The sequence below is a fragment of the Triturus cristatus genome, chromosome 9, assembly GCF_964204655.1.
Source record: "Triturus cristatus chromosome 9, aTriCri1.1, whole genome shotgun sequence".
Classification (NCBI taxonomy): Eukaryota; Metazoa; Chordata; class Amphibia; order Caudata; family Salamandridae; genus Triturus; species Triturus cristatus.
This window is the reverse complement of record NC_140592.1, coordinates 712,935,479-712,957,296: the sequence shown is the minus strand read 5'-3', so window position 1 is coordinate 712,957,296 and position 21,818 is coordinate 712,935,479. Positions and strand designations below refer to the sequence as shown.

At 42.3% G+C, this 21,818-nt stretch overlaps 1 protein-coding gene across 1 annotated transcript; it reads right to left on the bottom strand.

Moving 5' to 3' along the window:
* Window positions 1-214: 214 nt before the first annotated feature.
* On the bottom strand, window positions 215-20,179 carry LOC146798578 (transmembrane protein 272-like). The gene is made up of 6 exons (XM_085625878.1): window positions 20,135-20,179; window positions 10,243-10,371; window positions 9,768-9,813; window positions 6,847-6,909; window positions 4,429-4,608; window positions 215-2,319 (listed from the first exon to the last, which is right to left on the bottom strand). The coding sequence occupies exons 2-6, from the start codon at window positions 10,273-10,275 to the stop codon at window positions 2,099-2,101; spliced, it is 543 nt and encodes a 180-aa protein (XP_085482004.1). The 5' UTR covers window positions 10,276-10,371; window positions 20,135-20,179; the 3' UTR covers window positions 215-2,098.
* Window positions 20,180-21,818: the final 1,639 nt, after the last annotated feature.

The window sequence follows — 21,818 nt, the reverse complement described above, 5'->3', positions numbered from 1 at the left end:
TAGGTGTGAATTATTTAAAGGATTCCAGGATTCCAAACAAATTAATTTATTGAAGCACAATAACAACGACAACAAATAATAATCATATATTCATACATGATTTTGAATGTGTTAACAGTCACATTTTCTTCATTAGTAAGAAGTAGTGGTGTACTGGAAAAAACTATTCGCTATGCATTTTTCTACCTCTAAAGTTGTATGTCAGTCATTACCCTGCCGCAAAGGCGTTACACCTGTGATTCCATGACCCTCAAATGTTTTTCATTTTGACTTGTCACATTAAGATAAAATACTGAAAGGAGAAGCACCAAATAATCACTCACATAAAATAACTACTATTGTTTTAAATAGAGAAATGTATAACTTATGGCATTCAGCAATTCGCCTTAGAGGTACTTTATCACTTTTTATTTTTAGTTTTATATAGCGCGAGCTTGACCCGAAGGTATCAGGTATCGGAGCGCTTTACACGAGCACCAGTTACATTACACAAGGAAACATTCATTTCAAATTAGGTCTATATGTATACCTTTCTTATTTGAAGTACACATGCAGGCCCAGATGTACACATATTTCACCCAGCTCAGCATGGCACCCACATTATTTTCGAATCTACCAAGATTGACCTTAAACTGGTGTTGCTCCGTCTGATAAATCACAAAGGCGCTGGCATCATGGTACATCTGTGAGTGTTCACTGTCTAACATAGGGTTTATGCTGGAGACATACCATTCCAGAACTAATTTCTATTTGTAAACAAACTCAGAAGGCTCCAGTGCATGGGATATGTGTTGTGCACTGCATCCCATATGGAATGAATACAAAATAAAATGTACTTTTCTTGAGCCTTCTTCTACTAGCAAGGCCTGGTCTTGCCATGCTTCATAGAGCCGGCTTTGCGTCAGAACCTGTGCATGCTTGCGTTGATCCACCCTAGTAATGCCACCTTCAAGCAACAGTTTGTGTGATCTGTAACGTTCACCTTCCCATTGGAACATAGATTGTGCTGTTAATAGTGAATAGCATGCGCCACTTTGTGGCTGCCTGCACAGGCATGAAGCCTTAGTAAACCTCGGCCGCCTTCTCTTTCCAACACACGCTTCCATCTTACACTATTTCAACAGTGTGGCTCAATTTTCTCAATTCCCAGAAATGTTGGCTGTCTAGGGTCATCATAATGATCTGAAAAAAACCTTTGTTGTGAGCCGTAGGTGGTAATCTTTTATTATTTACCATGATAGTTCGCTGGTGCACCAAATTGTGCTCGTTGTTGTGTGCTGTACCAGGCAATTAACAAAACTATTCTAGAAAAAATGATTTCCTGTGCAAATCTTGGTTAAGAGTTTACTGATTTTGTAGCCTGTAAAATAACTCGAATCGCAACACCTGTTACATTTTTGTGACAGCGAGCAACCTTATATAAATCAATATTAACCCTCCTTCAATAGGAAGAGTGCAGTCCGAATTGCTGAAATACATACCCTCTAAAAGGAACAACAGCAAACCCAGTAAATCTATAAGTTCTGTGTCACTAGGATGTTCAAAATACAGTTAATTACTTAAGTGGAAGAACAGTTCATGCAGCTGCAGCCTGTGCAGTGTGGTGGGGCCAAGTAGGGGGGGATTCGACATCTCATCGTCTTCATCTTTCAAAATACCCCTTCTCCCCCACTCGGCCTCGATGCCCCACTGGTCTTACCTACACCGGCCGCGGCTGAGTTCATGCCATGTTTTCCATTGGCGCTATACATGGGCCACTTGTCAGTGACCCTCTCTCATAGCCAAGTTTTACCTTTGGTCCCTACATGTGTTCTGCCTTTGTGCAAAATCAGGATACACTACACCTTTGGTTATCATGTGGTCTTTATTGTTAAACTACATGCCTAATAATAATAGGGTTGGGCCATCATCCTGGTGTGTAGATGATGTGTCAGTCAGGAGGAAAGGTGGTCCCTAATTGTCAGTGCAACAAAACCATCCATTAGCAATTATGAATTTACAAAATAACCAATTTCTTTCTTGAGGCACCGTTGTGCAAATAGTCCATGGAACTGCAAGTTTTCTAACAAAATGTAAGGATTTTGGAGCCTTAAGTTCATCATTTAGTAACACAGGAAACGCAAGAGGAGCACTGAGAACAAAGACAGCATGAGGAACAAGAAGAACAAGCGAGGAAAGAGGAGAAAAGTTTGACAATGATCGCGGGGAGGGACAGCGCCAGGACGATCCACTGGATGATCAAGATGGAGAACGTAAATAGGTAGACGGTTCTGTTGCAGTTCGTGTAGTTGGGGTACAGCGGGAAAGTCCAGACGCTCCCTGTTGGGTGAAAAAACAGAGGTTTATCATATCCCCAGCACTGATCTCAGATCCTTGCCGGACCATCTTTAAAATAATCCTACATTTTTTACTCACCCACATTTCTACAAAACCCATGAGTGCAACAGCCACCATGTGTCACTTAAAACTCTACTTATACGTATAACTCCCTTTTCCTGGCATAAGATGTAATCTCCAGAAGGTACATTGATACCAATGATAAAACTATGAATCTTTCAGTTAAACAGTTCTATAATATAAGCTTAAAGACACTGTATATTCGATTTATATTAAACAATTCGGCCAAAGCTCTCTAACGCATGAGGGGGGGATTAGAGGACTAATAACATTAAATATCACAAAAGATAAGTGTAAAATTTCACTTTCAATATTTACCATGGAAATAACAGAGATGCATTTAGATAGCGTAACCTTTTTGGAGAAGAAATTATTTGCAATCAGGAAGCAGTCATTGGGGGGCTACAGTAAAACTGGGTGGACCTTAGCGGTACTAAGTGAGATGTGTCGCAGATTAAGGAAAATCTCTCCGAAGTCCCTACTTCAGGTGTTTTCACTCACTGGGGCAATCTCTGGCCCCCACTGATAAAAGTTTGAAACTTTAAGGTTATTTTTTATGTTAAAATGGCTTTCTATCAGTGGTGAGTAAGGTAAGGCTCTGTTTGAAATACTTTTTGAGTAGGATATATATTTTTTCCCTTTATCATAGAGCTCAGCCTACAACTGATGGTAAAATCCAGTTTACCACTTAGAATATAATTTTCATTTCTGTGCTGGAAAAGCTGCTTGGAAGCTTCAACCAAGATGGTAAAGACCTGGTCCAACTGTTTTAAGAAAACAAACCCACTCTAGCCCAGTAGATCAGGTAGGCCTTATTGCTTAACACACCACAATCTGCATCTCATGATAAACAATGTACTTTTCAACTGTCAAATCTGGCAATTCTGGGTTGCCCAAATTTTATGAACGGTGTGGACTATATTGCCCCTGGTAATTAGTGGGTGCTGTAAACTCCATACAACATGAAATTCCGACCCCTGCGCAAACTCTGGCCTGCTCACAGGCAGGGCCTGCGGAGGAACTACATGTCTTGTGCTTATGTTTGAGTTCTGATTGATGCTGGGTTCCTCCATTCTAGTCAAGGCGTAAATAAATATGTACCTGCCACCCTTTGCAGACCATTGAATAATAATTGAATGAGGGTGTCAAGATTTGAGAAACAGACAGGTGCCAAACTCCCCTGCCCGTATCTCCACGAAAGAACTGAAACATTTCACCTTCTCCGTTTACTTCTCTCCCTACCCAATGTCCCCTCTTGGCCAATCCACAGCACCTCCTATCAATTTATGCAGATGTCAATGATTGTTCTTATATGAATTTTACCTGGCCACACCCAGTTTGTAAGTTAACCAGACATTTTTTTTAAGCTGCATCTGTCAGTTCAAAATATCTGCCGATGTAAAGCACTGTGATAACCTCTGGGGCTACATCAACCCAATATAAATATCGCCAATAAAATGCAACAAATAAGAGATCTGGAGGCAGGAAAATATAGGTATTTGGAATCAATCTATGGAACAAGCTGCCGCGGGAAATTTGACTTGGGACAAATATATCATATTTTAAATGATGCTTCAAAAATTACATTCAGACCAATTTTAGCAACCACTATAAGTGCTCTTAAATACAAAAATACACAAAGAATCTTAGTATTTTACTAAGAAATAGAATGTATCACTTGTCTTACCTTGCCCAAAAATGTACATTGTGGTGGTTATTTTCTGTTGTGATGTTAATAAATTGTACAACTAGCCATTCAGAAAAAGGAGCATATCTGATCACTTTATCTGTAAGTATATTGATAATGATAATCAATATACCCACCACTTCATGCTCATTCACTATCTTGTAAATGGCTTGTTGTCTCATTTTAAAGCCCTTTCTTCATCCACCATCCTATGGATGGCACTTTGTGTTTATAAATTATGTTGCAAATGGACTGCTAATTTCATTCGTTATCTCGTGATTGATAGCTTCCAATCGTTGATGATAACTTTCCCTAGAACTGTACGACATAAGTAAAGGTATTACCTGTGATAAGCCAAGCAAACCAAAAGAGGCTCAACAGCGCAAGGATGCCATAGACGAGCTTATTTGGCCTCAGTCCAGCCACAATAGAGAGGAGGGACATGATGATGACGGTGACGCCATTGACGATGAGGTAGATAGGGATGAAGCGTTGTGCTGGGCATTCATGCAGATAAACAGAACCTGTAAGTATGAAAACAACAGACCAGTGAAATAACTACAATAGGTGTTGCATTACAGAGCAATGAAATGTTGCCAAAGAAATCTTCAGTAGGGTGGCTGATATTTAGTTTTATCTTCTACCAGGAAATAACACGTTGCCAGATACTCCAGACTCACCTGATAGGAGGAACTAGTCTTATTAAAATGTATAGAATGCAGACAGTATGGCCTCAAATCTCCAGGCCACTAAGCACATTCCTAGACAAAACCATCTTGGGATATGCAGTTGTGTGTTTTGTTGTTGAAAGACAATGGACCTCATTCCGAGTTAGGTCAGTGAAGGCTTTTACCACACTTGGTAATACCATTACCACAGAATGAGGTATTTACCACCCCAGTTATGGTAAATGCCTCCTCTTCCTAGTTTTCATCTTGCAACTGAGACATAACATGTACAATTATTAAGGTAGCACACCAAATTCTGGTTTGTGTGTTTTTCGGTTCAGGAAGGTCCTGGCTTGGCAGTTCGGGCTGGACTATTCCTATTGGAGCAGGGTCAAGGTTGATTTGCATAAAGCTGGGTCCAAAATGAGTCGGCATTGTGTGCCAAATAATGATGGATTGGGATGCGGCCTGAGTGATTACCAGTGTCTTAGATTAATTCAAGCATTCCATCCCTCACTGTTTTGTATACACACCAAGTTCCACATATTTTGGCATTCCTAATGGCCTTTACCTTAATTTATTCCATCAGGGAAAACTGTGAGGGTATGTTTATCAAACAACTCAGAATCCCCATCCCTTAGTTTACACAGAGATCAGCATTTAGCCCTGAACTTGAAATGGGGGCCTAAAGCAGTTTAGCTTAAAAACACATGATTTAACACACCGCCTGACTTGACTCTGGTTTTCTTTTTAAACCACCTGTGCCTTGTCAACTTCTTTTTCTCATTCTTTTCTCCTCCCTTTCTCCAATCCTCATCTCCTCCTTTGCTTTGTTCTTTTGCTCTAATTCTAGCCATCTTCCAATCAATCATTTTTATTGGACCCTCTCTTTCTCTTTCTTTCTCTCTCTGTCTCTCACTCTCTCACTCACATTCTCACTCTCTCTTCCTACCGGTCAGTTTCATGTTCTAGCTAATTCTTTCAATCTATTATTTTAATTGTATTTTAAATGCTTTTCTTATAGCTCATCGGATCATTTTGGGATCACATGACAATCCATGACTTACACTACTAACTCAATTGTAAGTTGTGAGGCATTATATAACACCCGCAGTCACACCTCAGAGCTCTCACAAAAATGTGAGACAAAAGAGATCATGCTTATGAGCAGTGTCATAGCAAGAATGTTAATGAAATCCTATCCTATGAAAATTGTAGAGTGTATGCTTAGGTTGGTTGAATCTAAACACAGAAATTCCCTTCGGATGAGTTACCTGCAATAATTTCAAGAAGTGAGGTGAGTCACATCCTGAATATTGGCAGAGGTTCCCTCAACCTCTTGCCCTTGGATTACAGTCGGGGAGGTGAGAACTATTTTTAAGAGGCACTCAATTAATTTACTATGACAGCTCTCTTTAGGGAAACATTTGAGTCCCTCACGGCTACTCAGACATTTGTCTCAGTGCATTTTGGTGCTTGCAGTTCTGTTCTTCCAAAAGAAAAAAAAATGCTGAAGAGTGAGTAGCATTAGGGTTTTGGCCAAAATATGTATTTAAAAAAGAACTATCCAGAGATGTTGTTTGGGACTGTTTCCAACAGAGACTACTTTACATGTATTTATTGAGTTTCAAAACATTGCAAATGGCCAACAGTCCAGAGAAAGCTCCTTTATAGGGTGAAATTAAGGATGCCTTTGTTGAGTGGAGAGGTGGGGGTGGGCCTGTCGCCGGAGACAGCCCCTTGGTGAGATGTAGTATGGGCTTAATGATCTACCACAAACCAAAGTGTCACAGAAGTTCTGCTCGAGTACTAACAAAATCTTTCTTAAAAGAGATGGACAAAGATCGACGACGTCCTCGTTAATGAGGTAGATACCAAATCACATGTCGTACACCAAATAAGGCATTACTAGTCAACAGGTTATAAGTATGTATCCATTCAGCATTAAAAAAAAACGTTCCAGGGATGGTATCTCCTAATCTCATGAGGTGAACTGGAAAAAGGGATGAAAAGAGGATAGAAAAAGGGATGCATATGTCAGGGTGGAGAGGAGAAGAAAGAGTACAAAGAGGCAATGAGATCCTTTGATCTTACCAATGACAATCTCAGCGATGCTCAGTGCTATCCAAACAAGTGACATTAGACCAAGAAGCCATTCTGAAAAAAAAGAAAACATATCAATTTCTGAAATGCCTACTGCTACTCATCTGTGATAGTAAAGGTAGAAGCAATTTAGAAAGGTTAAATAAACAAAAAACAACTTTCAAATTAAACGTTCAGTCCCTAACCACCTCACCTTCTCGCCAGCAACAGGTTAACATCGAAAACAGAGCTGATTTAAAGGCCATCCGGACCCCACTTATTTCTATAATTCTCTTCTCGTCCTGTCGTATAATTCTCAGCCCTTTACATCTTGTAATTCTCAACAAAACATGTTTCAAGGCACACAGCAAGTGATTTTTTTTTTAGTTCATTTCAAACATATTTTTTGCATATTTATTGTTCTTTCCTATTTTAAGCAGTGAATTATAATTTCCAATTGCAAAATAAGTTCATGCCATACTGTTACTCTACTTTGTAAGTTAAGAACTCATGTAAAATCTTTTTTGCCAGCACGTGTTTCACTCTAGGTTTCATTACCTGTGTGCTCTCTGAAGGCAAGTATTGGCATCCGACTCAATATGTGCCTTTCGTTCTAAGAATATATTGAAGGAAACCTCAGATCCCTCTTCTAAGTTGTTACTGAATCGCAAGATTGGTTTGCGATTCGGTATTTGGAAGGGGAGTGTTTAGGGCATCCCTTCCAAACAGCGATTCGCAGTGGTATGTATTAATGTTTTGGGACCAAATTTCATTCACAAAACATAAATATTGTACCACCATTTCAAAGTTGGTGGTAACCCATTCAAAATAGGAATGAATACCATGGGACCACTTTCCCTTTGAGAATGTAACACAAATATTTTTTACGTGCGGGCAGTGGTCCCAAAGATCACTGCCTACTCTTAAAAATTTACTTTTAAGCATTTCATTTTTTTCTTTTTAAACATTCAGTTTTTCATGAAAGTTAAACGGCTGCATTTTAAAGTAAAAAGCGTTGCTTTAATCCAAAGCAATCACAGACAAGGTGGTCTGTGGACCCTAGCAGGCCACCATCCCTGTGATGGCTATGATTTCTAATGGGTCGCAAACTGCGACCTATTTCATGAATATTTATGAGGTAGGTCAATTTACGACCCATTAGGAATCACTAATTGAAACTCAACAAGTTTCATACCTTAGGAATAGTGATTTAATAATTGCGATTTGCAGGAAATCGCAATTAGGAAATCACTCTTCCCAATGTTTGTACATCTGGCCCATAGTTGACTCCACCATCACCCCAAAAGAAGGGCATTCTCCATACAACCACCAGCCTCAGTAAGACCACATCATCTCTATCTTCAGGGCTCCTCTGTAGCTCCCAACCCCATTATGCATTAAGTTCAAAACGTTTTGTATCATTTAGTAGGTGATCTATTCAAGCAAATCTAGCTAGCCAGCTGAAAACAACCTTCTTTCCAGGCCCCAGCCTCAACAAATAACTGCTGTAAATCATTGATTGAATACTAACACCCAACGCTGTGGTATCCATTCTCATAAGAAGAAGTAGCGTCTGAGGGACAGCTTCCACTTTGCAAATGTGGGCTATTGGGAATGGGGATCCGCCAGAGTTCCAAAGTACTGCTGCATGCACCCAGCGAGGCATTTGCCAAATGCGTATTCTATTTTTTATTGGAGTTCCTGTTCCTATAAAGCACAGGAAGTGGAATGATAAAATAAAATGTTGTTTAAGAATGCAAAGGCAGGGATGAGGTCCGCTGCCCCTTGCAGTCCTCTGTCCCTACCATTCTGCACCATTCGCAGACAGAAACCTGCATCATTGATGTTAATAGGACAGGATTCTGCAAATCCTACTGAATGTTCATTTTGTGCTCAAGAGTAATATCTCTATCACAGTCGAAAAGGAAGGTATGGTAATAAGGTGTTCGGTGTGTACAAACACCAACTGAATTGCGATTCAGCCCATAGTACATCTGGAGCCGTGTAACAAATATGGTGGCTTTCCCTCTTTGTGCAATGGTGCACCATTAAATAGGTGTGCAGTGCGCAAACAGGGAAAGAGCGCAATATTACATGAATGCTCTGCCCCTAGGGCAGCCGCGAACCAGTGCTGCCCTGGGGGCAGCGCATTCCAGATAAATACGGCGCAGCTGCTTTAAAGCTGCTCCGTGTTTCACTGTGCAGGTGGCACCCACTTGCACTTTCAAGAGGGGTGAGAGATCCCCTTGCAGGTGGATGCAGTGAGTGACTGCACCCGCCCACAAGGGGATGTCTGTGAGGTCCATGGGACCCCCTTTCTCCCCTCTAGAAGGCTGCCTTTAGTCATGTCTGCGTCCAAAATAGGGCACAGGCGTAGAGGCAAAGTGCATGGGCTGACGCCTCTGTGCAAATGAAGAAACACCCTCTGATGATAGCGCTGGTGTTCCACGTGCGCCAGAGCTATCTGTAACACAGAGTGGGCCGTAGAAGCCTCTGAGGCCCCTTCTGTAATACCAATGTGTCCCAGGGGTGCACAGAGCGGGCGCACATGCCCTTTGCACCCCTGAGGTTTTCTGTGTAGTACGGCTCCAGGTCCCCAAAACCACAGGGACCTGGAGACTGCAATGACCTGTCATCTGTGCAGATGTTTGTGCCGGATGGTATGTCAAGGCATGAATGGAGATGAGGGTGAAGACTCCATCAGTGAGCCATTCATGGAAAAGCTCAGCAGTGACTAGGCACAAAGGTGGAACTAATTCATGTGCATTTGTGAGAAAAGCAGTGACTGGAAACTTATTTTTCCGAATAAAATGATTTCCATTTCCAGGGAAACTCAATCATCAAACACCAAGAGCTCTCCAACACCAAGAAAGTCCCAGAATAAAATGATAATCTTAGTTAATTTAAATGAAGTAAAATAACCAAATACTCACTGAAACACTGAGTGGCACAGCAACAGCAACTCTTGACTGATGTGTCCTGTGCAGACATAAGACAGTGATTGCATTAGAACTGAGATCAAGCTTGGCATTGAGCAGCTTTGGGTCTGCTTTGTACCAGCAGGGAGCTGTGGCAGGCGTGCCTTGATGCCGCCTTTAACCATGAAATGCGCTACGAAGCCGCAATGATGGTGCGCTATACAAATGCTAATTAAAAATGTCAGTAAAGAACAAGATTAATTTTCCATTGAGATATGTGTGTGTGCCCATGCTGTACCATAGGTCCTCTTTGTGTTTCATAGTGGCATTTGTGAGCATCACATCTGTCCTTCCACAGCCAACAAAGAATGTTCTAGAAGTGAAAGAGAACCACACTTCCAATCTTCTCTTTCAAGTATAGTAGAAGCCCTTATTGATTCCATATTGATATTTGTTGATGTTTCTACGTTTTTTATATCTGTCTATTTACCTGGCAGTCCTGATGCACTCTGTCTTGGGCCATGACTCTGTTGCTTGTCGGTTTTCTTCGGATTCAGTCCCACGGTTCACCAGGATGTCCTTATGAGCCAATGATTGGCCGTTTTTCTTGTTGGACGACCTGCAGAAGAGTTCAGATTAATTAGTTTGATAATCCCAAATGCACAACTTTGTTTGATATATTTTGTTCATCTCAACTCCACTCTTTCTTTCTATTGGTCTCCCTTGCCATCTCACTCCTGACTGCCTTGAACTCTTTTTCTTTGTTGTCAGTGCTTCTTTCCCTGTTTTATGCTGCAATCTGACTCTTTCTTTCACTCATTAGCTTGCCTTACCTTTCTTGCTCACTGATCCTTTCACTTGTATGTCAGAATATCGACCAAAGAAATATCATGCTGCAAGAATGTTGTCACAAAAAACATCTACTGCCAAAATATTGTGGAGGTAGGTTCCAAGGAGAAGGTAGAAAATAAAAATACCTTCACTTTAACCATAGCTCTGATCACACCCAGCATGCCAAGTGAGCAAACCTGCGCTTAGGAGAATTTTGTTTACCTTCTCATCCTCCTTCCATCAATTCATACATTTATGCTTTCCCCATTTATATATTAATCCATTCATCCATCCATCCATCCATCCATCCATCCATCCATCCATCCATCCATCCATCCATCCATCCTTCCTTCCTTTCTTCCTTTCACCATCGTTCCTTACAATCTTACCCATCTGCCCATTCTTCATTCTTCCTGTCATTCACCCTTTTATCTGTTGATCATTTCACTCTTCCATCTATCCTTGTGTCCTTCCATCTACCCAATCTTTCATGCTTCCATCCATTCATTCTTTCACCCTTCCATCCTACTTTTCACCTTTTCTTCATTATATCTTTCGACATGTACTTCCTTTCTTGCAACCTTCCTTTGACCACCAGCTCTTTCCTCTCTCTTTCCCTCTACCCATGTTTATGTCTCTCATCCTTATTTTGTTCTTTCCTACTATTCTTTCACATGCTCACTTTTTTATTTCACCCTCTCTGAGCATTTCCCCTACTTTAAACATTTCATCATGTCTCTGTTTATTTTGCAATGAATGTCAACCCACCTACCAAACCTCTATGTTCATTTTTTAACTAATCGTATTTATTAGCATTTTGTTTGCAGACAGGAAAGCACCATACAAATCGACTTAACGTTTTCGGGGGACCCAGTTTCCCCCGCTCGTTCACCCAATGAGCAACCCCCGCATATGCTGCTTAAGGGGGTGGTTCACTGCATCACTGGTTACGTGTATATTGGTAAGTATAGATTTACTATTTTAACTTGACATCAACATACTTTAAAAATCAATTTTTGGACAAGAGACATATATGTATTGATAAGTACAGCAAACAATTACTGACCTAGCTGATATTTTGGTTGTCAGTATTGTTGATATGATATTTTTGTAGTGTGACAGTTACACTTGATATTTCATCACCATCCTCCTCCCCCATTTCTATTAGGCAGTTAAGAGTGTACCAATGACGGTTAAGAAGCCCAATTACATCATGACTTTCAGTTTCAATTTCCAAAACACTATCTGATATTAGACAAAGGGCCAGATGTACGACCCGCCAATTAGCGAGTTGCAAATTGCGTCGCATTTGTGACTCGGTCATTGGAATGCACAACAATGTCTCAGACACTGTTTGCGATTCCTAATGGGGTCGCAAATTGCATGCCTCATTAATATGAACGAGGCAGGCGCAATTTGCGACCCCTTTAGGAATGGCTAGCATTCACAGGGATGATGGCCTGCTGGGGTCAGCAGGCCACCATGTCTGTGACTGCTTTTTTAATAAAGTCCGTGTAATTTAAACAGGGCCTCTTTGGATCAAAAGAGCATGGGTCTACAGACTCAAAACAATCATGTATGTTGTTGAGAGGGAGATGAACCTACAAAGATTGTATAGGTTTTGTGTAAAGCCCTCACTCGCCAACCTGGTTGGAGACATGCTTCATCATCGGGCTCCACTGGGTATGGCCGAATGCCATCCCAGTGTGCTACAACGCCAGGTTACTGCGGAGCGGGGTTCGTGTGAGGTGACAGTGAATTTAAAAACTTCCAATTGAGTCAAAAAGTAAATTTATTATTATTGCTAATTGGAAATATTAAAAAAGAGAGAGTGAGGGTCAAAAAATAGAATACCGGATTCACTCTGTGGCGGTCAACATGTTTCTGCCTAATGTATATTTAACAGGCTTTCGTCAGGACCAGAGTGGGATGATCATCCTGGACCCGGGTACGAGAGGCTCCTTAGGTTCCTAACGGGTGCCGAGCAGCGAGGGCGGTGTGCCATATTGCTCCCACCCCCCTCCCGGGATCCCTGAGGCTTCAAATGGATATGCCTCTGAAATAAACTCGCTCCTCTCCTCCACTATAATTCCTGGCGGATTTTTTCACTGTATATATTTTTCACACAGTAGTCCACGGTAGGGTGAACCTTAGCGCGCTCATACCGCCGGGACTCTGCACTCCCACTCTGGTCCTGACGAAAGCCTGTTAAATATACATTAGGCAGAAACATGTTGACCGCCACAGAGTGAATCCGGTATTCTATTTTTTGACCCTCACTCTCTCTTTTTTAATATTTCCAATTAGCAATACTAATAAATTTACTTTTTGACTCAATTGGAAGTTTTTAAATTCACTGTCACCTCACACGAACCCTGCTCCGCAGTAACCTGGCGTTGTAGCACACTGGGATGGCATTCGGCCATACCCAGTGGAGCCCGATGATGAAGCATGTCTCCAACCAGGTTGGCGAGTGAAGGCTTTACACAACACCTATACAATCTTTGTAGGTTCATCTCCCTCTCAACAACATACATGATTGTTTTGAGTCTGTAGACCCATGCTCTTTTGATCCAAAGAGGCCCTGTTTAAATTACACGGACTTTGTTGTTTTTGAGTTCAATTCCTTGAGGGGAGTAGTCCTGTTGTGTTCCCTTCCTCTCTCGTTGTTTTTGTGTGTGCTTTTTTAATAAAGCAGTTTTCTTTCTCTTTAATGCAGTCCGTTTTCCTTAAAGGAAAACAGGATGCATTTAAAAGAAGAAAAATGAAACTTTTCAGTTTAATTTTTTTAAGGGCAGGCAGTGGTCTCTGGGACCACTGCCTGCTCTTAAAAAATATTTCCCCACTTACTCACAAAGGGAAAGTGGTCCCCTGGGGACCCCTTCCCCTTTGCGAGTGGTTTACCACCTACTTGAAGTAGGTGGTAAACGGCAAGTGTTTTGCTGCCGCAAATGCGGCTGCAAAACATTAGTACATAGCATGTTGATTCGCTATTAGGAAGGGACGCCCCTTCCTAACAGCGAGAGTGGCAAATGCTATTTTGCGAGTCAGTGACTCGTTAGATAGCATTTGTACATGCTATTACACTTTTTTGCGGCCACAAACGGGAGGATCTCCCGTTTGCGGATGCAAAAAAGGGTCGTACATCTGGCCCAAAAGTCATTTAACTGTGACTATTCCTAGCCTTTCTCTTGGGATTATTTCTCTACTTTTCATTATTTATAAGCCTCCCACCTGTTTTCTCTTATGTGTTTATCCATTTTTCCACTCCACGCATACCCATTACAATATATGCCACATTTAATAATGTGGAAACTGTCCGTTTTAGGTGTGAGGATGCATTTTGCGCTTAAACATAGAGCGAAAACGCAAGAGGCGTGAACAAAAGCTACTTATATTCAGGTCGTTTGTGTTATTCCCGTGCTCTCTGGGATTAGTTTTGGGAATTTCACATAACAAATGTAAAGCAAAATTCATAAAAATACGCATGATTGCACCGGTGTATTAGAAATGTTGACCAGGCTTGCTGATAACTACTGAGTACATGTTCTTATCTGAACCAAATCCTACAGTCCCATCAAAACGTAATTAGTACTTTAATCACATCATCTCGTCCATTAATGAAAATCCGTGATACTTCAGAGAGTGGGAATTTGCCTAAGTAGGTGAATTCTTACAATAAAGGACAGAAGTTTGGGGCATTTTAGAGGGGGCTACATGGTCCAGCATCACCAGGACCCCAGGAGGCAGTCCCTGGTCTTCCCCCTCACCTGATTTACCAAGCGGTATTAAGCGTGGTGAGCAGTCGCGCCACATGGGCCATGCCTGGGCCAATGGCAGTCCTGCCCGGCGCCCGTCAGCGACAGGAAGAGGGAGGGCAGGCCACCCCCCTTGGCCTTGTGGGCAAGTTGCAAATCCCCATGCTAAATAAGGTCAACTCTTATGAACATATATCTACTGACTTTTGTGGTGCCTGTTTGGCTGTCCTTTCAGACTCAGACCAAATATGTCAAAGACCGGATCCAGGACTCATCATCAAACAGTCTCCCCCACTGAGGCAAGCGGTATTAGGCATTTAAAATAATAGTAACCCCTCATGGTTTTCCCACATAAGCTTGTAGCCTGGCCAATTTTTTGTGTTTTTTGGAGGGAAGGCTGTTATTTGTAGTATGACTATTTAGTTGAAATAATTGCAGAGTGATATTTAACCTGTCGACCATCGGGGAAAAGGAAAAGCACCGAAAAACTCACTGGTGAACCAACCGGGAAAAAGGCCTGTCCATCCCACAACAGTACCCTACAAGATATAGACCATCTTGTAGAGGAGGTAGATCAAATCCTTCAACCTGATGCTTCTGGTGCTAAGCCAAAAAAGTTGCCCAGTTGTTTAAAAAAGTTGGGAAGGGCAAATGTTCTCCTTTCATGACAATTAGCTCAATAAGAAATGCCCCGAGGAAGTCCACTATTGGCAGTTCTCCGTTGTGTATTTCTTCTAATTCATCTAAATCCCACATTCCACTAGAACCTGTGGTTACATGATCTAATAATTTTTCTGTTTTGGCCTCTAACAATACACCCCCAAATGACTCCGGAGCGCTTGCTGGTCCCCCCACAACGGTCAGATGTAGCGGATGATACCTGTGCCCCAATCAAAGAACTATGCGTAGTTACTAATTCTTCATGGGCTGAGATTAAGGCCCTATGTAATGAGTTACAGTCCTCGCCGAAATACCAGCACCTTGAAAACTCATCGACAAGCCAGGTTGATGGTTGCAAGGATTCACATAACCAGGTTCCATTACTTTACCCTGATTTTACTCCTAAACCTATACTTCCTCACCCTAGTTTCCAATTGTCTATTGTCTAATACTAACCCTAACGCTTTTTCCCACAGCTGAATGTTATATATGACTGGTATCCCAAGGTGCCCTTGTGTGTCGAAGATGACGCTTCCCTGATAAATAAAGTGACGCACTGGATTAGAGACGTGATTAAATGCTGCACTGTAATACATTCTGACATAATTAGAGCGAGTTGTATTTCACACTCTGACTCCTTTGACTGCATTAGTTTACAGTTCTCACATTAAGCTTTTGTGAACGGTCTATTGTCTTTACAGGCACAAACATCTACCCCCAATAACTCCCAGATACCGTTCAAAACAAGGGTCCCCCGACTTTAGAGACAAGAGCACCCTCAGACCACATCTTCTCTTTCTTGTATGGATTGACTGGATTGTTCTATGAATCCTTCATCAATTGGTAGTCATGACCGAGAGCAGCCCCGAGTGTAGGTTCCTCCAACTAGTTCTTGCATCTTGCACAGTGGACAATTTTTCCACTCTCTAGACGTGCAGGTCCAGTGATTTTTGTATCATCTCTTGGAACTTTGCGGGACTGGGGAGTAAGTTTGCCCAGGGGGGCTCAGGGCCCTTTATATACACAGCCAATATTATTATGTTTAAAGAGTCCTGGGAGGTTGTCCCAACCCATAGAAAAGGGTATAAGAAATTTCATGTACCTGCTCGCAAGCCCAAACCCGTTAGACTTCAGGTAGTTTATCCACATGGATTAAGATCCCTCCGGGATACCACGTTAAGCAACTGCCAATCAATTCAATGGATCTACTTGGCCTCGAGGTTGCCCTTTAGGTAAATGTAAAACTACTGTTATTTTAATGTTTATAGCAGGAGCATTCCCAAGTAGGCAGAGTCTTCCATTCTAGACCAACTGAGTGATATTACTAACTCAAAATCCAAGTGGGAGGTAGTAGTAGTTGTAGCCGTGAGTTTTAACACGTTTCAAACCTACCACCCTCCAAAGGGAAATAATCGGTGACGTAGATCAATCCTGGGGTATTCCCCAGATTGCGGGTCCTTGTCTAAAGTTCACATCAAAGGTAGACCTGCAGTTGCTGGACCTCCGTATATGTTGTCATCTGAGGGCCTGCACTGGCAGGGTGAAATCCTATGTAGAGAGGCGCCCAACTTTAAAAGACATTTCAGCCAGAGTTGTATTGATTATTTTCTTGTGGACCTCCGATTCTAGGAACTCATTATAGATATGGAGGTTTATATAGGACGGAGAGTGATCATTTTCCTCTGTTTCTTACACTGCATGACAAAACGGACAGGTCAAATAAGGACCCTTGATTACCTTGTGGTGATATATAAGTTAGCAATGATTGAAGGAAGGTAGGATGGGAGACTGTATTGAATAATGAGAATACATATGCCCACATACACCAGGGCCTGCCCCAAATCTTGCTCCTATTAGTTCATCCTGAGCTGCCTTCCGATAGGGTAATGGACGTCCATGCTAAATGGTTCGCGGAGTTAAGAATCAGGCTTTTTCACCAAACCCTACTCAAATAAGAACTCTACTGTGACTGCATCACACTCGTGGTTTAACAGAAATTGGAGAATAGCAAAGAGCCACCTCCTCCGTGCCATCTAGGGTGGGCTGCCAAACAACATCCAGACTGCTAAGCTGTCAAAAAATGTGCAAAATCAAACTGGGATATGGCCATTTGGACCGAAATGTTGACCGCTGTGTACCCGGGGAATCAGGCAGCCTTCTGGCATGTCATCTCACAAGGCTCCAAGACAGTGTGGGCGAAACCTGAATCTAACATTGCTCCCCAGAACTGGTAACCCACTTTAAAACCCTATACTCCTCTTCCCCCTCCCACCCCAATCCGGAGACCCAAGATAACTATGGTCCCTTACAAGCCACAACACTCGGTCTCATTATCTACAACTCTGACACCTCCAGTAATGAAGAATTTTTCACTGTGTCGCAAATCTGTAATGCCATTAAATCACAGAAGTTTGGTGAAAGCCCTTGGCAGCATTGAATTCCAGTGGGCCTGTTTATCTCCGAATCCACTATTTGTTCACCATACCTTACCCGGCTCGATAACACCGTCATGGCAGGAGTAGACCTCCCAACATCTTGGAAAGGTGTGGACAGAATCTCTAACCTTAAAAAAGGCCCAAAGACAGACCCGGCAAAGTATCTCCCAATTAGACTCATTGACTCCAGTCAAAACAAATACGCTACTACTACACCGATTGTTACTCTGGTTCGATGAAACCAAGATTTTGACATCCTTTCAAGCCAGATTCCACACCAAAACTAGTATGGTCGACCAGATTTTTAGGTACCAACCAATAAGTTAGACAGAGGTCGACTTAAATGGGGCTAGTCTTTATATTGCTTTTGTAGACCTTAAGGCGGAATTCGATATGGTCCCTAGAGATAAACTATGGTGTATTCTCAGAGACCTGGAACTCCCTGGCCCACTTCTTAATATAATTATTTAGCTCCACTGAAGTTAATGCTGCCCAAATCCGTTGAGGAGCCAATGGGGAAGCCACTGATGCTTTTGGGATAGATAAGGGGGTAAGGCAAGGCTGTATACTTGCTCCCATGCTGCTTTTGCTGTTTGTTAATGGGGTATTGACTATCTACTGGCCTGCGATAATAATTTCCCAGTACGAGGAGAAACCAAGAAACCTGCTTTGTTGTTTTCAGACGATACGTTGTTGGCATTTAAGACTCTCAAAAGCCTGGAGACTCTCCTGAATAACTTCAATTTAGTTTACTCAGACCATGGCCTAGCAATCAATGAAAGCAAAACTAAGTTTACGGCCATCCACCCCTATAGAGGCTTTATAGGGAATATATCCCTTGAGGGGGTGGAACTAGAGTGAGTGACAGACTTTGACTTCCTTGGCATACGCTTATCCAGCTGCGACACCTGGGTCAACTACTTTGTAAAAAGCACTCTCATTTTTAAACACTGGGAAGCTCCTATTTTAAAATTTGCAATTAAGACCAACTCGCACCCAGTCTCCATCCTTCTTGTTGTCTGGAGGTCCCAAGCCGCAGCTGCTGCTACATATGGGGCAGAGCTCTGGGGCCAAAGAAATCGAAATGGAATGAAAAAAGACGAGAATAATTTCCTGAGAGCTGCCCTCAAATTACCGCTAAGTACTCTATTAGCCTTTAAGCAAGACTTAGGGTTATGGTCTATAGTGTCCGTAACCCGCCTAAAGCCAATCCTTTGTAGGTGTTGTGTATGATCCACTCCTGAATCTGAACATTACAGGGACGGTTTGAGTGATTTCTTGAACAGATCACATGTCAGGACGAAAAATCCGGTGGTTGGCTTCTGTGATGCAGTTTCTCATCTCCAGGGGTTTGCATGAGCATTGACTAGCTCCAAGCTCTATTACTCCCCTCGCTATAAAAAGCTGACGTTTGCGCACTGGGAGAGCAGGGAGGTTAAACTATGTAACCAGATAGGCCTGGGCACCCGACTGAAAGCTTCCTTGAGTTCAAACCAGTACCACTGTTTGAGAATTACATGACTGAGACAGATCCTCTATTAATGAAAGCACTTTATTTAAGGTTCAGGCTAGGTTCACTCCCTCTTTCTACACTCACATTCAAATGGAAACGTGACCAAGGTGGATCCAAAATGTGTCCCTTATGTGGCTAGGGTGAAGAAATGTCCGACCATCTCCTGTTCTTTTGCCCTACCTACAAACAGAGGAAAAGCTGATAGCTCCCCAACGTCGCTATCTAGGAGCTCGCCACCATAAGATAGCCTAGAGGATATGTAGAGCAGATACGTCCTCTGTTAAAGTTTCTCTGTCGGCAAGGATCTCAAGAGTATTTGGCCCATTCGGAGCAAAATCCTCTCTGTCCCACTTCAAACAACTTGGCGAACCCTTGGTAGGCAGTACCTAGGCCTCTGACTGGTCAGTCACAAATGTACTTTAATGTACGGTACGGTTTAATTGTTTTTACTTAACTGGTGCTATTTTTGAGTTCATAATTCATCCATCTTAAATAAATTGTTTTTTGACTCTAGATATCAAAGTATAACATTGTACTGTTTGGTTTTACTGTTTTTATCAATCTAGTGCTATTACTGAGTATGTAACACATCCTGAACTGTTTTTATCCTTTTATGGTATGATGTATTCGTACTTCCACTGAAGAATTGTTACTTTTATGGTCTATGACCGAAATAAAGTACCAAAATGAAATGAAATGACTGACTCAGTTAGAATACAAACCACCTCAAACCGTGGGAAAGAATTGTCTGTATACTCCTGCTTCAGGGTTGAGACACTAGGGTACACTGAGAACCTGACGACTTTCTCAGATTCCTCTGCATGTCTTAACGGACACTGAGTTATAGTTCACTGGTCACTTTTCTAGACACACTAGTCCTAGCTCCGAACTAATCCTACCCGAGAGATTGATATGAACTGCTTTCACCGGGAATAAAAAACCTTGAAATAAAAATTCACAGGAATATCCCCCAAACACTTAAATAGCACGTGCATCTATGAATATTACAAATTATAAGAGAAAGGGCGTTTTACTCACACTCTCAGGAAAATTCAAAGGTACACATTCCAAATGTAGTTTGTTGAAAACTAAAAACAGTCGAGATCTTACAGCAGCTTCAAATCCCAACATGGCAGCAACCCTCCCTACCCTCCGCAAATAAAGAGCGTGCATTCAAGCACTTACCTTCCTGTAAGTCTGAGGATTGTTGGCAGAGAAGGTGCCGGGCTGTCCAAGTGCTGGTAAATGTGTGCCTCGAAAGAGGTTTTATAGCACCGCTGTCACATTGCCCAATATGTAATTAACGGCTCACACCCGACACGAAAGCTCATGAATATTCATCACCTGCAAGGAAACAATGAAACATGTGGGCTACTGAATTAGGAATGTTAAAGAGGAAAGTCACGTTTATACTATCAGCCCGACCAGGACAAATTCCACAAATTGATTAGGTACAAAAAATCCTAGAAACAATGGATTCTTAAATACATCACCCACCGACACGTGAAGCATGAGCAGCACATTCGTACCTCTCAAGCAAGGGCTAAATTCGATTTGTGTACTTTCTGGTCGACACTTTGAGAGTGACATAGAACCAGCTGTGACATGAAGGCTTTTAGCAAAGAAGCAGGGTGATCAGGGGTTCTGTATACTTGTGGATCTTGTGTGTATATTTTCTTCCTTCTGAGGTGCCCATGTAATGCCATTTATTACACCGTAGTGCACTGGAGACTGTAATTCCCATTTAAAGCCTACAATGTCCTTGGTTCAGACAAGAGGTGGTCTCACCACCAATTCTGCCTACTGTAAAAGAGTGCCTACTCAGTTATGGTGGTCGTCAATAACACCATAGAGAGAAGAGTGTCCTTCCAAATGCATCGCCTCCTTTGAAAGTGGGGATATGGGAGATCATACAGGAGAGCGCCATGTTTTCCCAAGTCCTTATGTTTTAGGAGTAACTTAGGGTTAGGGAGGGTGCTGGCCTAGACTGATCCTCACTTTCTGGAGGCCCTCAAGCTCCATCAGAGACTGAGCTGTGGGTGCCTATGTACTGTCCAAAAAGTACTCACAGACTCAGTGCCCCTGTGGCCAGCAGTGTTGTCTTAAGAATGTTTGGGGTCCCGGGTCAGAAATATTTCGGGGCCCCTGTTTGTTACAACTTTGAATTTAATTACCTATGTTTGTGCTAATTGTAGCCTATATGGTTCCAAACAAACCTTTGGAAACGGGTTTCGCGCAAAAAAGGTTGAAGTATTCCTTTCTGGGGACCTAAAAAACTCCTTAAGATGACACTGGGCAAAGAGACAGAGGTAGAGGTAGGCAGAGAGAAGAAGAGAGGTTTAGATATAGGAAAAGACAGAGGCGAGCTTGAAAGAGAGATCAAATTTCCTTCCCCTGGGGGCCCCATGGAAGGTGAGGGCCCTGGGAAATTGCCCACTTTGCCCATGCCTTAAAACGTCTCTGGCTGGCCAGCCATTGGATGCGACTGCACCCTTGTGAGGGGAGGGTCTTTAGGGGCACCCCACAGTCACACTAGGATGTTGGCGATGTATGGGTGATCAGTGTCTAGATTTTCTCTCCCCGTCCTCCTTGCACATTTGAATGCTGCTTTACTAGGAGTATGCGCAAAGTGAATTCTCTCATTTTATTGCGGTATGTAAATCGGGGAGCACTCTTATTTCCAAGGCATGAATGGGGGCTACCTTTTAGACTCTCTCGTGATCAGTATTACTGTGCAAATTCTTGTCTCCACTTCAGTGATATCAGTTGTCAGAGGGTGTGCAGCCTGGGGTTTCACTCTGCACAATTTATGACACATGCAAGACGAACATAATATTACTGCTTAGGTGCAATCATTTGAGTGCCTAAA

What these genes read in the sequence shown, in the direction of transcription:
- LOC146798578 (XM_085625878.1), bottom strand. Translation starts at nt 10,275, where the DNA reads ATGGCCCAAGACAGAGTGCATCAGGACTGCCAG. An exon ending in CATCGCTGAGATTGTCATTG is followed by an intron (nt 4,609 to 6,846) that starts GTAAGATCAAAG and finishes TCATACTTACAG; the next exon opens with GTTCTGTTTATCTGCATGAA. An exon ending in GTTTGCTTGGCTTATCACAG is followed by an intron (nt 2,320 to 4,428) that starts GTAATACCTTTA and finishes TTCACCCAACAG; the next exon opens with GGAGCGTCTGGACTTTCCCG.